The sequence below is a fragment of the Letharia columbiana genome (genome assembly GCF_014066305.1).
Source record: "Letharia columbiana isolate WasteWater2 chromosome Unknown Sc0000002_s0, whole genome shotgun sequence".
NCBI lineage: Eukaryota > Fungi > Ascomycota > Lecanoromycetes > Lecanorales > Parmeliaceae > Letharia > Letharia columbiana.
This window is the reverse complement of record NW_023501038.1, coordinates 1,692,283-1,706,742: the sequence shown is the minus strand read 5'-3', so window position 1 is coordinate 1,706,742 and position 14,460 is coordinate 1,692,283. Positions and strand designations below refer to the sequence as shown.

The 14,460-nt window shown below is 50.3% G+C and overlaps 4 protein-coding genes across 4 annotated transcripts; 3 read left to right on the top strand and 1 right to left on the bottom strand.

Annotated features, from left to right (window-relative positions):
* Nucleotides 1–68: 68 nt before the first annotated feature.
* HO173_001495 (uncharacterized protein) lies at nucleotides 69–3,515 on the top strand (the record flags this gene model as incomplete). Its single annotated transcript, XM_037303434.1, has 5 exons — nucleotides 69–353; nucleotides 415–1,042; nucleotides 1,116–1,742; nucleotides 1,793–2,542; nucleotides 2,644–3,515. 5 exons carry the CDS (start codon nucleotides 69–71, stop codon nucleotides 3,513–3,515), a joined length of 3,162 nt encoding a protein of 1,053 aa, XP_037170081.1.
* Nucleotides 3,516–4,509: 994 nt separating this feature from the next.
* Nucleotides 4,510–5,698, bottom strand: HO173_001494 (uncharacterized protein; the record flags this gene model as incomplete). Its single annotated transcript, XM_037303433.1, has 3 exons — nucleotides 4,510–4,941; nucleotides 5,011–5,340; nucleotides 5,396–5,698. 3 exons carry the CDS (start codon nucleotides 5,696–5,698, stop codon nucleotides 4,510–4,512), a joined length of 1,065 nt encoding a protein of 354 aa, XP_037170080.1.
* Nucleotides 5,699–6,806: 1,108 nt separating this feature from the next.
* HO173_001493 (uncharacterized protein) lies at nucleotides 6,807–7,978 on the top strand (the record flags this gene model as incomplete). Its single annotated transcript, XM_037303432.1, has 4 exons — nucleotides 6,807–7,205; nucleotides 7,260–7,559; nucleotides 7,630–7,708; nucleotides 7,764–7,978. The coding sequence occupies 4 exons, from the start codon at nucleotides 6,807–6,809 to the stop codon at nucleotides 7,976–7,978; spliced, it is 993 nt and encodes a 330-aa protein (XP_037170079.1).
* Nucleotides 7,979–10,636: 2,658 nt separating this feature from the next.
* On the top strand, nucleotides 10,637–11,379 carry HO173_001492 (uncharacterized protein; the record flags this gene model as incomplete). Its single annotated transcript, XM_037303431.1, has 5 exons — nucleotides 10,637–10,644; nucleotides 10,707–10,828; nucleotides 10,884–11,020; nucleotides 11,089–11,167; nucleotides 11,231–11,379. 5 exons carry the CDS (start codon nucleotides 10,637–10,639, stop codon nucleotides 11,377–11,379), a joined length of 495 nt encoding a protein of 164 aa, XP_037170078.1.
* Between the last annotated feature and the right edge of the window lie 3,081 nt (nucleotides 11,380–14,460).

Sequence of the window (14,460 nt, the reverse complement as noted above, 5' to 3'; positions counted from 1 at the left end):
GTATCTCGACGGTCATATACTTCTATCCACTTTGCTATCTCCATGCCCGTAACACATAGTGCACAGACATGGAAACGAACCCGCGTTATGGCCAACGCCTGATAGCCTCGAGGATTGAGGAGCTTGCGCAACATGAACCAAAGAGAGTCTGGCTGTCCATACCGTCTTCTCGTCCTAGCGATGGATTCAAGGATGTCACATGGGAGACGGGCGCAAACGCCATTGACCGCGCTGCCTGGTGGATTGAGTCCACGCTGGGAAAGGGGGACGGGCAGTCCACGGTCGCATACATTGGACCCCAAGATATGCGATACCTGATCCTGCTGGTAGCTGCTATCAAGGCTGGTTACATCGTAAGTGCACTTCCCGAATGCATCAGCTCCGTCTAAAACTAAACGTCCTTGGTTTCAATAGCTATTTCTCACATCCCCGCGGAACAGTATTGAGGACCACGTTCACCTGTTCAAAGAAACCAATTGCCAGATCATTCTTCACGCATCAACAACCACCATTGACGAAATACTGCATCGCTTCCCCATGCACGCGGCTACTGTTCCTGAAATAGATGTATGGCTTGATGCGGTCCCAGTACCGAAATACTTGTACAATGTCAAGTACGAAGAGGTAGCCGAGATGCCATACGTGATCTTCCACACATCGAGCTCCACTGGCCGACCAAAGCCAATCTATCTACCTCACAGTACGGCAGCCCAACCCGATAACGCTCAATTGATTCCCTCTCGAGACGGTCGTCGAACGATGTTCGCACATTTGAAGCATAATTGTCAAAGATTGCTATGCCCCTTTCCACTCTTTCATGCAGCGGGCGTGGGGAACTGTCTGGCCGCTGCGGCATACCTGCCTTTGACAGTGGTTCTTGCGCCTGCCGACAGAATTCCCAACGCAGGTCTCATCGACGAGCTTTTAGACCATGGCAACGTTGATATGGCACTGTTGCCTCCTTCGTTGCTAGAAGATATGAGCCAGTCGCAAGCATCCCTGGAAAGGCTCGGTAAACTTGAAGGAGTATTCTACGGAGGCGGTAAGTAACCAAAGGTTCCTTGATATGACCAGTCTTACTTGAAGCAGATCTGTCTAACCCACATGTTCAATAGGACCCATCTCGGATGAACCAGGAGAAAGACTCTCTAAAAAGGTCACATTACACAATTGGCTTGGTAGTACCGAGACGGGCACAGTCCATTCTTACGTTACAGATGGAGACGCTTGGAAATACTTCTACTTCGATCCAGTACACAACGGGATCGAATGGAGACCCACGCCCGAGGATGACGTATATGAAATGGTCATTGTCCGGGATCCCAAACTTGAGCGATTCCAATTCGTTTTCAAGGTGTTCCCTCAACTACAGGAATTCTCTCCAAAAGACCTGTACAAGAAGCATCCAACCAAACCACATCATTGGCGGCACATAGGCAGGGTAGACGATATCCTCGTTTTCAGTAATGGAGAGAAGCTCATGCCACGAGTTACCGAGGACCTTCTCTCGGCCCATCCAGCTGTTCGATCTGCGCTCATTGTTGGACATGGCCGCTTCAATGCTGCAGCAATCTTGGAGCCGAACGAGATACCCAAGAGTCGACAGGGTGTAGAGAGCCTTTTAGACGATGTATGGAAGACTGTTATGGAATCCAACAAGACGGCACCTACCCACGGCATGCTTTCGAAGTCTCATCTGATGATTGTCAGCCCTGACAAGCCGTTCCTGCGAGCCGGCAAAGGTAATCTTCTCACCGCACCTGACGGCCCAAGTACTAAAGTCGCGCCGCAGGGACTATACGGCGTGGAGCAACGATAGATGAGTACGCTGAAGAGATCAACAAACTGTACGCAGAAGCAGAAAGCGGTGCGAGGGATATCTCCGTAAAAATCTCAGTTCATAATTACTCCGCATTGGTTGATTCCCTCAGACTGGCAATCCTTCAAATCTCAGACCTCCGTCTTGGGCCAAATGACGACTTCTTCAACGCCGGCATGAACTCCCTTCACGTTCTCAATCTCAGTGCAGTAATCCGAAGAGGTTTGTCGGAAGACAAGCCGCAATCCGATCAGAGCGACATCACACCAAAATTGATCTATGCACATCCAAGCCTTAATCTGCTTTCCACAGTTATCCTCCAGTCCTTCAATGTCAAGCTGCAGAATGGACACGCCGGAACAGACAGCCATGAGCGAGTGTTCCAAGGCTTGGTGGACAAGTATACGACCCCGGCGATAATCTCGCCAAGTCACGCATCAGAGACCACTCACAAAGGCCTTACTGTTCTTCTCACCGGCAGCACGGGTTCCTTGGGTTCTTACATTATGGATCTACTCCTAGCAGACTCCAGGGTATCCAAAGTCTATTCCCTGAACCGAGGCCTGGACAGTGAAGCGAGACAGAGCAGGTCCAATATCACCAAAGGACTATCGACCAACTTTGATAAAGCAACGTTCCTTGCCGCAAATCTAGCCAATCAATTTCTCGGCCTCAAAGAAAATGTTTATCAAGAAATGCTACGTAGCGTGGATCAAATAATCCGTGAGTCCTAGGTCTCCAATCTCATTACACAAACAAATCTGACATTCATGCCCTCCGTTGCTAATTTTCTTTCCCGAGTGAACGCTAACATTTTTCTGGAGACAACCAATGGCAAGTCGACTTTAACCTTTCCCTCCCCTCCTTCGAGCCCCAAATCGCCGGCGTTCGCAACCTCTGTGAGTTCGCCGCCTCAACATCCTCCCACGCCCCTCTCGTCTTCACCTCCAGTGTCGCAACGGTCTATAACTGGCCCTCCACCAACACCAGCAACACCCTCGTCCCAGAATCCTCCCACGCCAACGACCTCTCCCTCTGCACCCCTGGCTACGGATCCAGCAAACTAGCTGCTCACAAGATTCTCGAATACGCTGCCCAGCAGTGGGACGTAAACATCGCTATTTTACGCGTCGGCCAAATCGCAGGCCCAGTCACTGATGGGGAGCGCGGGATGTGGAGTAAGCAAGAATGGCTACCTTCGGTACTTGCGAGTTCGAAACACCTCGGTATGCTGCCCGACGATGTGAGTGGGATCATCGACTGGGTTCCTGTCGATCACTGCGCGCGCGTGGTGCTCGAGCTAGCGGAGCATACTCTCCATGCTGTAAACCCCGACGCTGAGGGTAAAGGAGGACACGTGGCGTACTACCACGTCGTGAATCCGCACGACGCTACCTGGCCGGACTTACTTCCTGTTGTGCAAGAATACTCCGCCAATCAACTGCGCGTTGTCTCGTTGGCCGAGTGGGTGCAGGCGCTCGAACAGAGCACCACCGGGGATTCCGGTGCCGACGATAAAAATCCGGCCGTGAAACTTCTAGGCTGGCTCGCAGATCTCGTGCGCCGACGTGCCTCGGGCCGCGACAACGTCAAGCTTGACACCAAAGAGACAAGCAAGTGGAGCGAAAGGATGAGGGAACTCGAGCCCGTGAACAGGCAATGGATGGATTTATGGCTAAGACAGTGGCGATTTTAGATTGCATATAGTTGTTTGCTACTCGCAAGAGAATGGAGCGAAGGTCATGCATGCATAGAGAGGTTCCACATCCCCCTTAGGCCAACAGGACAGAGCTCTATGTCTTTTCATCTCGCACATGGTGGTGGCTATCAACCAAAAGTCTTGCACTTTCTATCAAATAATCGTGAATAGAGAAAATTAAACGCACCAAAAACAACTCCCTTGCAGGTAAAACGAGAATCATGTATGATAATATCACGACAAAAACCATCCCTTTCTGACAACGTGCGATGAGAGGACTCCAACAACATTATCCAAGTATATAACTCTCTGCGCAAACTCCACACCTTGGCATTGCGGGCACACCGAATGCTCTGTACTAGGGGCTGATCGACGCAATAATTTTTTAGCGCTAAACATACTCCCTCCCTTCGAAAGTCTTCGTCTACACGCACCGACCCTTGCACTCTTCTGGCGCGCTAGATTTCAAACAGACACGTCCTCTCTTGGTCAACCGTGTGTAAGCTTACGTGGGACGCACGTTCCAAGAAGACCTGTGTTGCGGTATTGGACTGCCAAGGAAAAAGTCTCTCAACGAACAGTGCGATTCTACACGGAAGCTGCCGGGTTTTATCGAGTCTCAGGGGTGCACATGTAGCATGAAGGGGTGTGGGTCTAGCTCTATCCTTATCAGAGTTACACGTAGCCGCCTTGCAGATCGTTGACCGAAACTACTCTCAGAGGTTTGCTTCTATCCGCAGGGTGGTCAACTTTCCGAGGCGCTTCACTGAATGTGCCGCCAAAAGCAAACAACGAGCGCTAGGTCTGGAGTCAAAGCCTGCCAGGGAACCCCAGATGCCCGGCGGGAGACAATACTGTGAGGCCGTTTAAGTGTAAGAAAAGCGTTATCGCAGGGTGAGTGGACATAGTCATGTTGCCGCTATCGCTATGAATCAAGTAGAAGAGAATGTTTCGGCCGTCTAAAGCCATGTCTTGCCTTACATCATAGGCTTCATTTGGAGGCATCGTCTCTCACTGGGTACATGTTGCTGAGAAACGGGTGGGAGTTCTGAAGCGCCACAAGATCGTAGTCCTGAGGTTCGAGTCTGTCCCAACCCTTTTCCTTTACGATCCCCCTCGCCTCGTCAAACGATACCAACAATCCTTCATCGTGAGTTTGCGTACAGCTCGGATGTGCCGGAACCCACGAAGGTGGCGGCTTATCGTATTGGTTCTTGTAGATACGAAGCGGTGCTTCCCCTGCCCTAACCCAGGTGTTCTCAAGGTGGGCGTTTGGTTCTTGGGTGAACGGAAGGGGGTTTTCTGCGCCAGAAAGCTGACCGGCCTCTTTTGGTTTGCTCAGAGTCGAGAAACATGCGATTTGGTGAGAAGAGAGTTGGTAGCCATAGAAGACCTCTGGTGGATGCAAAAAGGCGTTGTTGATCTAGTCTCAATTAGCATAGATTCTGCAAGGAGCTGCGGTATCGCATGAGGTCCGGCGGTGTAAGCCAACCTCCCGGCCTGATTCTCCACGGTCAAACAACAACACACCGCCGAAGAGCTGGGTTTCGGCCCAATAGCCCACCACGTTCAATAAGCCGAATGGGTATCTCTGGAATTCTTTGTACTTTGTGTGGTAAAAATCGACGTAGAATTGATCTGTCTCAAGGAATAGAAGATCCTGTTGGGCTGATGGTGACTCTTGGGGCTTGAGGACTGTTTCTGGATGGAAGGATGCATATATCATTCCAGCTAGTGCATTCAGCGAAGCTGCTGTTATCTCCAGCAGGCGCAGGTCGTGTTCAGGGCTACCCAGCGGTGCATTTTGGTAATTCTGGGCTAGCTATCCCCGAGTCAGCGCCTGCGTAAACGCCTGTTAGATGGGAGGTTGGACACACCTGTACGTCGATCTTCAAAGCTTGCGGTGTAAAGACTGTTCTGATTTCTTCGTATAGCTGCAGGGCCCCATCACTGGGGGTTGGATGATCGCTGACAATGATAGTTTCGTTTGGGAATCCACGGGTGTTTGGGTCTACATGGGACTGCCAAGTGGCTCTCCCATCGATGATCTGAGCATACGTGTCTTGAGCATTCGGTGAGGCTAGAATAGACGCTAGAGCAGTCTCCAGCTGTTTCAACCTGTCGATACTGAGATTGGCAAGCTCAGCAAATCTTGGAGTTTCCGTGACTTGCGAGAACATGTTGTTTCCGTTGTGACTCTCACGGCTTGGAGAAGAGAACTAGATGAGGCTGGAAGGAAAGAGAAAAAGAGGGAGGAAAATGAAGTTCAGGTGTCACGAGGTAGACGAGAATAAGTCTTGGCAATTCCTTGACAACACGTCATCTTTAATTACATAAGCTGTTTCTGTCCATGCAAGCTGAGTCATATTTTGCAATCCCTTCACGAAAACAGATACAAAGCTTCCCTTCGCAGCTCCCTGACCGGCTGGAGGCCTGGACATGATCACTAGATAGCAGGGAAGCGAGCTAGAATGTCACCCAGGACGTTGTGCACGTGATGCTTATGCGAGCAATCTTTTGGCTGCATATTCTTTATTCTGCAGCGTAGCCCGTGAAACGCAAGTGCGAGATGCGGCTGCAGGGTCGGAAGTTATCATGCAATGAGAGCTTCGCCCGCGTTTGCAAATGCTCCGGAATGTCCAGTATGCTGAATCTAGTCTTCTAACGAAGGGGCAACCTGCTAAATCAAGTGGCAGTCCTAAGCTCCTAGTACTTCGGTGTTAACACAGCCTTTGGCTATCAGGTCCAACAATTCCATTGTCATTGCATGGATCCAGCTCATCTAGTGCTTTCGACAAGGGGATGGCCTGCTCCTCGTAGACCAAGGTTGCCAATTTTTGAAATCGTGTAACTACGGCTGCATTTTCTCTTTGACAGTGTACTGTTGTACCTATCAAGCTCAATGGGTTTTGCCACTCCACCACCGACCCAAAAAGCTGCAAAGTCTACGTCTGACTCAAAGTTCCTTTATTGGTGCTTTCGGCCTGGTGCGCTGACCCAGACCAATCCTGCAATTTTAACCGTGGGGATGAGACCTCATCTATATCAGTATGTCGATCTCTGGACACATGATGCCCTCCAGAAGTAATCACTTCAGGGGCAAAAGTTGAGCAAGCTTTCCAATTCGTCACTATCATCCGAGCTCTGCTCAACACTCTCTACTCGGCAAATTGTGTTATTAGGTTATGCTAAATATAAATGTGGCCTCTTTTCCTCTTCTTGATACACCAACATTCAGGCTCATCCTTTATTAACCAACATTCACTCTTCACCCAGCACAAGACTAACATGGCACAGAATTTGGTTCCTTTCCTTATTGTCCACCGGGATCCCCACGGAGCGCCAGACTTCGTCTATCCACCGGAGACGAACATGGCTTCTTGTGTCATAGCATCCATAAACGTCTGTCGAGGTATGTTGCGTACTGCGAGGATTCGGGCTGTTCTGGTGTCTCTCGTCCGAGAATTCCATCGATCCCAACCGAGACCTTGGTACGATGATCCTCGGCAGGGATTCAGATCCCTAGAAGATGTTACTTTGACTTTCATCAACAGCATACTCATGGTCTTCCCCACTGTCTACATTGATGACTCCATCGGTTCCCCGAGTTGCCTCGGCGCTCACCCTAGACGCGAATGGAGAAATTTCTTTCACCCTCGCGAACAGAGCATTATCTTGAATGGACCCGTACGTGATAGGCTCTAGAAACTGTATGGTCAAGCAAAGCTGACCATGACTTAGAGAGTTCGCGATATGGGTACGGCAGCGATCCTCGCAGCCCGAACTGGGAACCCAAGCGACCATGCAAATAAACGTTTCCGAACCTTCATCTTCATGTTCGCCAACACCTTTTTTCATGAGATGGCCCATATGCTTGTGACTTTTCTCACCCAGGATCTAACATTGACTCCACCTAACATCGGACCACGCATTAGCGGATACTCGAACGGAGGCATCGGCGAGGCCGGCCGATATCTGGAGACAACCGTTTTCGGTGGTACACTGGAATACTATCGTGATCACTCCGATGATGGCGGCCAGGTACTTTTAATGATTTGTCTTTGCAGTTCTACACCTATTGTTCTAATATGTGAGCTGATGTATGTTCTAGCCCGGCATCCCTCATATCCTCACAGAAGGCGGTGTCCAACGAATCTCGCAGCATTCAATTGATGACATCGTTAGCTACTGTGAGCTATCTCCCCTCCGTGCAGTACTTCCTTATTAAGCAAGGGTAACCATCAGATTTCCATTTTCCTTATCATCTCGAGGGTCCTCTAGTCGATCGTGACTCCATGGAAAGGATAGGCGACCACTACCCCCCAGTGAATCTCACGGATCCAATGAGATGGATCGTTATGGACGAATACCGAAGACATTGTCAGAAAGTGGACGTCGGCCCCCAATCTGCTCTCGCTCGGCTTCCGTTCCAACCGGGCCTTCGTGCCCAAGCTGCATGAGAGGCAAACGCCAGAAGGCAGCGCTGGTAGGACGAATCGAAACGGACACAAGGGAGATAGGGAAGGAAAACGGGTGGTTTCTGTGTGTCTATTTTGAAGCGTGCTTTCAGTGTGGATGCTTGCGAGCATTTGCGGGACAGTAACTCCGAATCTTCTGTCAAATAATCTGCAGATACTCGAATTGCACTTCACGAGCCCGTCTGGAAAGCTATGAACAGATGGAATTTCCAGAATCTCAAGTCCCAGTGTGGCATGGTTGTTAAAGACTCTTCCCTCTTTTCAGGCAGCCTTGCCACGGCTACCCAGCGACGCATCTCGACACCTCTGCGCTAGCTACTTCGAAGTCAGCACGTAAACGGTAATCTGCGGAGGCAGAACGCCAACAAATCTATATGTCGATCTTCAAGACTTACGCGGTGAAGACTTTCCAGGAGTCCTCCTGATAGTGTGTAGCCCCATCACTGGGGTTCAAATGATCGCTAATATCAGCAATCTTCGTTGGGAGTTCCCGAAGGGGTTCTACATAAGATCTTTCCCTTTCGATAATCTGAGCATAGGTGACCCAGGTGATCGGCAAGGCCAGAATTGACTTGAGAAATGGTGGAGACGAACGGCATAGAATTACATACGGTGAGGACGAGGCTTAGTTTTTCTTTCCAGCGCGTCATCTAATTATATGCGAAGTGCCAGTAACAGATTCTAGAGATTAGCAATCAAAACGCACGGTCCCATTGGACGCCGAGACAGACCCCTAAACTTCATCAAACATTTGTCGATTACTCCCTAAACTTCATCGAACATTTGTCAACTACCCCTCAACCATCATCAAAAATCTTTCGGCTACTCCCTAATCTTCATCAAACATTTTTCGACAAATTCATAAATTCTATCAACTATTCGTCGACTACTCTTTAACCCTCATCAAACACTTGTCGACTACTCCCTGACCGGCTGCCTGCGTATGATCCTCCCCTGCCGCTGACCCCCGAAGACTTTATACACCTTCAGCATCCTGGGCTTTTCCTGACTCCGCAATCACCACCACTGCATCTGTCCGAAACGTTTCTTCACTCTGCCTTAGAGAAGTGTTATGAGATTCTGGCTGGCGGGTTTGAAACAGGCTTAGCTTCGCTGATCCCTTCGTAGGGTGAAGCGGCAACTGAATCGCCGAGGACAGAGGACAACAGGCCCATCCTTATCCTAAACGCTGCCGCCTAGCCCCGAGAGGCGCAGAAAATTCTGTTGTCTGCCGAGTCAATGTTTCGAGTGTCGTCTGCTGTCTCATGCTGCGAAGTTTCGGGAAGCTGCGACTTGTTTGATCTTGTCCCCCAAGTACCAGAGAAGCTGCCTGGAGAAGTGACCATCTTGAGCGCCTCGTCTTTTAATGGCAACACAAGCGATTGGTATCATGCCCGTTGTCATCATATGAGTCTAGCCCAGACAGAGCTTTTGGCAAGGAGAGAAGCTGCTCCTACTCGGCGGTTTCCATCTCGTTTCGGATTCATGAAGCTACGACCGCAGCTGGTTTTGGCGGCACGTCTGCCATGCTCTGTAAATTCGACCGCCACCGGTCCCGAAACTCTGCGAAGTCACAGGGCTAATATTTGACTCAATACCCCTCAATAGGTGCTTTCAAATCGAAAGACGGACTAGAAATAAATCCGCGGTATCACCTCATGGGGTGACACCTCATTCACACCAGACTGCCGACTTAAGTGGGGAAGCTTCAGGAGACAGACCTTGGTTTCAATTGCTTTTCATCGCCGTTGTCCAAGTCTGGCACATCACTTCGCCACAAATTCTTTTACGCGCTAGTACCCATCTGCAGCCTGAACAATCGAAGGGCAGATCAGAAACAATCTCACTATCTCCCCCATCAACATGAGGCCCAGTCCACACCACACTGTCGATTTGATACAAGAAAGTCTTCACAAGGGACTGTTTCGAAGGAAGTGACGCCCGCCTCCAACGGCCCAGTCTGGCACATTGATATGTTTCCACGCAAGAATGTTTGAGGCTGACACGATGATTTGTTTTACAACGCGCCGCCGCAGCTTTACAAAGCATTGAGTAGGGCCTCTCCCGAGTATATGTTCCCCTCTCTCCTCTATCTGTTATTCTCCAGACTGGCTCCCTCTCCTCTCTCTGTTGTCCTTCAGATTCAAAGTTATCTCTATCTGCTACGTATTGTTGTTTACCTACTCCTGAATCACCTCGATGACCAAATGGCCGACGCGGGATCCTGTTCTTGAGGAGGTGTCGAACACTGCTAGATCCTTCCTCGTTTACCCCCTGAGATGATACAGGCAGTACCACAAGCCCCATACGGCCCGGAAGAAGGCATAGTTACCTGTGTGGTTCGACGCCATCAATGTATGCCGAGGAATGCTGGCCCACGAACCAGACGGTTCGGTCTGCTTTCATAGAGCTCGTCAGACAATACTGCCAAACGACAGACGAACGTCTGGTTCCTTCAAGGTCCGATGACCGAGGAGAAACTGGAGGAGATGTCACGGATACCTTCCTGCAAAAAGTCCTTGATAAGTTCCCATTGATATTTGTCGACCACAGCTTGTACAAGCCGGACTACTTTGTCAACCCATTGTAGACACGCATGGGGTGGGGAGTTTAAAACCTCGGACCAGGCCATCGTACTCAATGGACAGGTAAGTAGATGTCCAGCTAGAGTTCAGGAAGTCGTTGCTTGGGCAAGCTGACCGTACTCTAGAGACCTGGCCCAAATGTTCACCTTAAGAGTCATCGCAGACCCAAGCGATCCGAACGATTTCGCGAGCAGGGATTACAGAAACTACTTGTTCATAACCGCAACCTCCATCTTCCACGAGATCGGTCATGTCTTTTTCACGTATCTTCTGAAAGGTGTAGAGGGACTACTCCTCCCCAGACGATAGGCCTTACGTGGTTGGACACGAGAAAAGACCGAAGGCGAGTCTGGCAGCAAACCTGGAACAAATGGTTTTCGGCGGTGTCGTGTACCTTTACCGCGACCGGGATCCTGCCACTGAAACTGCCGTTGATGCAGTATGTTCAGATACGGTCGCTCTGGTCCAAGGTCAGTCTTTGGGGATCTAAGCTGATCTATACTCTAGTGTGGCACACCTTACCTGGCTGACGCGGATGGCGTGTATCGAATCTTGCCGGAAACCATCAGCAAGACTGTCAAAGGCGGTAAGCAATCTTCCAAAAGACTTTCTCTCGTACCATGTACTACTGGTAACCCTTTTGTCTCAGACTTTGAGTTTCCCTATCGACATGAAGGCATTGCAGAGGAGCCCACCCTACTGATGGCAATGGACAACTTGCCTGACGATGTCATCACGGACCCAATCGACCATCCCATGTGGGGACAGCCACTAGGACCTCCTCCTGCCCGCCCCTAGTCTGCTCTTTATCGTGCGTCATGCGGTATGACTCTTCATGCCCAGGCGGCGGAAGAGGAGGAAAGCTATACCGGAGGACCAGAGGGAAGCAATGAAAGAAAAAGGCATCATACACACACAGCGGTTTCAATGGGACCATCTGGCATGGCAAGGTGGCGAGCATACACGGGCTGGATTTCTTTGGATCTTGTTCTCAAACAGCATGCGCAGGATAGATTTCTTTGGTGCTTTTGTCGAACAGCATGCGCAGGATAGATTTCTTTGGTGCTTTTGTCACACAGCATGCCAATATTCGAATAATGATAATGAATGGACCCAAACCCCCCACCCCCCCACTTTTCCTCCCCAGATTCGAACATGATGAATGCATTTCGCCTTGACGAATATTAATCTAGGTCCTTGACTTATTGGGAAAAGCCCGTGAACAGGTTCAACTTTGGTTCTGGCACCGCGCCCGAACCCCGGATTGTAAGATTTTCAACCAGGGGCTTCTCTGCAGATCGACAAGGACTTTAGAAAAAGGTTCTGAACACGGCCAAGTTCTCTTGGCACCGCGCCTGAACTGTAGGAGCTCATTCGGAGTCCTCACCCGTATTCTCTCACCCTGAAGCAGAAGCAACGGAGTGCTAGGCACGATTGGGATCGACACCGCATGCACCGCCCGAACGGTAACAAATCAAGTGCTCTCCCAAGATGTCATACTAGTATGCAGCGACGTGCATGCGCGCATAATGCCGAGCGGAGGGGCTGATTATGCACCTAGGCTTCGACTGCAGGGGCGAAATCCCACCAATTTTGGTAGATCTCGATCTGCGTCAGGGTTTGGAAAGGAAGTTTTGTCTTTTTCATTGCCTTGGGCTGGAATTCTGGGGAGAAGAATGCGGATAGAGGTTGGATATTCTTGACTGCGTGTTGCTACTACTAATCTCCAAGCTCACACCTGAGCCCCTACTTCGAGGAGATGTTCGTATGAGGTCACTGCCCATCTAGCCATGAAATCGTCCTGCACGATGGTCAATCTTCACCAGAATCCCATCACGAAAGCTCAGTCCCCGCATTGCGGGCTAGACAGTTGGTTCCAAGACCTGTACGCCGGCGCAACCTGGAGTCTTTGGATGTTATGCGCACATAGTGCGTTCAAAGCGCACGTGCTGCGTATTATTGGGTGCTGCGACGTAGCCTTCGGCCGTGTCAGACCAGCGAATAGGAATGACTAGTCGGTGATCCTGTTCGCCCCTGAATGCCTCTAGCCTTTAGCGAGAGAATGATCGTCTCCTGGGCGCAGCAAACATTTTGCGAAGTGTCAAGTACGCAGTGTCAGAACGATTGTTCTTATTGCTACCGGTAAATGCCTCAAACGCTTGGTCGGATGTCTATAGACGGAAAATTGTCAAAATATGTTGCCCAGCCTCCTCACAGCCAGCTGCTGAAAAACAATATGATTTGCATGGGGTACAAATGCTGGCCCAAGAAAGTCCTGAGATAGAATAGTTGCTGCAACCTACACATCACATACTTGAATTGTGACCAAAACTGGCCTCCCCACCCTGATGCGTTATCCCAAAATATCATCTATTCGCTGCTTCCACCCCGAGCGGGCATAGAAGCTACGCGGAGCACAGCCCAGTCAAGAACGCAAACGTCCTTGGCTCTCTTATTCCATTACGGTGATTAGTAGCGACATCCTTCTCACGTCGAACTATTCGAGAAAGATATCAAGTCCCAGCAGGACATGACCATCCGCGAGGTTTAACCACCTCTAGCGACCATGTGCTCCTCCTCTCCCACCACGGGGGAAAGAAAGCAGTCTCTACACGCCAGTCGAGCACTTATGTAATCCAAAAGCACCCTTACGCGCATGGGCCAACTATGAGTCAGAGCACATGACCAATCAAAAAGGCTCCATCGCCACCGACTGGCGTTCAGACGAGGGATTTAGCTGGCAGGCGAAGTGGTTGCAGTGGTTGAATTTGCGCCAGGGTGATTGATACTCTGCCAGCATCGGATGAGAAGGCGATGCATGAAAGTCTGTGGGACTGGTGGAGGGTGAATGGTGAAGGGTGGGTAAGAGGGAAGAATGATATGAGAGGGGAAAAAGTGGGGAGGAGGAGGCTAGGAAACGGGGTCCTTTGTTGACGCTGTCACAAGTAGACAGCATTGGTCATCAGGGGTTGAGGCCGTAAGCTAAAGTAACCTTCGCCTTAGGCTACCTGTCAATAATAAAGTACGGTACTTTAGGTTCCAACAGCATTGCAAAAAGATACGAGTACGGTAGTGAGTATGATGATAGCCACCAGAACCAAAACATTTATTGTATTCGGCACTTCGGCAATCCAGACGCGCGACGCTATCACCAATCAGGACTAACGTAGCGCGTCTTTTTAGCGGAGGCCCGTGCCTAGGCTTCCCGCTCGCTGTGGGGGCTGGCCACCGGGTTATTAAGTATCAAATTGCTGCCATCCCTTCCCTTCCCTTCCCACCACTTTCCATTTCATCTCATCATCTGTTCGGTATCCAATCATACAAAGCAACATTGAGCAGTGATAGGACCGCCAAAAAAGACCCAAATCAAAGACCCAAATCAACGGTCATGTGAGCGTGTTTGCCTTGTTTTGCCTACCGACCTTCCTCGCGCAATACTCCAGAATCAGCTAAAGGCTTCTTCGTTGGGGCCTCATCGACCCTGTTTCAGAGGTCCGCAGTCCTATCCCCATCACAACTCCCCAAGGCGTATTCGCGCAATCTCTGTGACCATCTGGGGTCTGCTTGCGAGCGGCCGCGCAGACTATACGTCATACGCTGGAGTGAGGACCACCCACGAGGGCCACCCACGAGTCAGCCGTGCTCCGTCCGGTTGATATATTAATATCAGACGGTTAACCCACCCTTTCTCATTTCTTAATGATCCTGAAAGACGGGATGTAACGCTGCTATGTACTTCGGTTAACTCGCTCAACTCCGGTACGTTGGATGGATGTACATTCTAGGGTACGCTTGCTTTGCGGGGTAAGCGCTGATTCGGCATTTTAACCTCCGACAACAGACCCTTCTCAATCCGAGTGGTAGCACCCTCTAGCAATT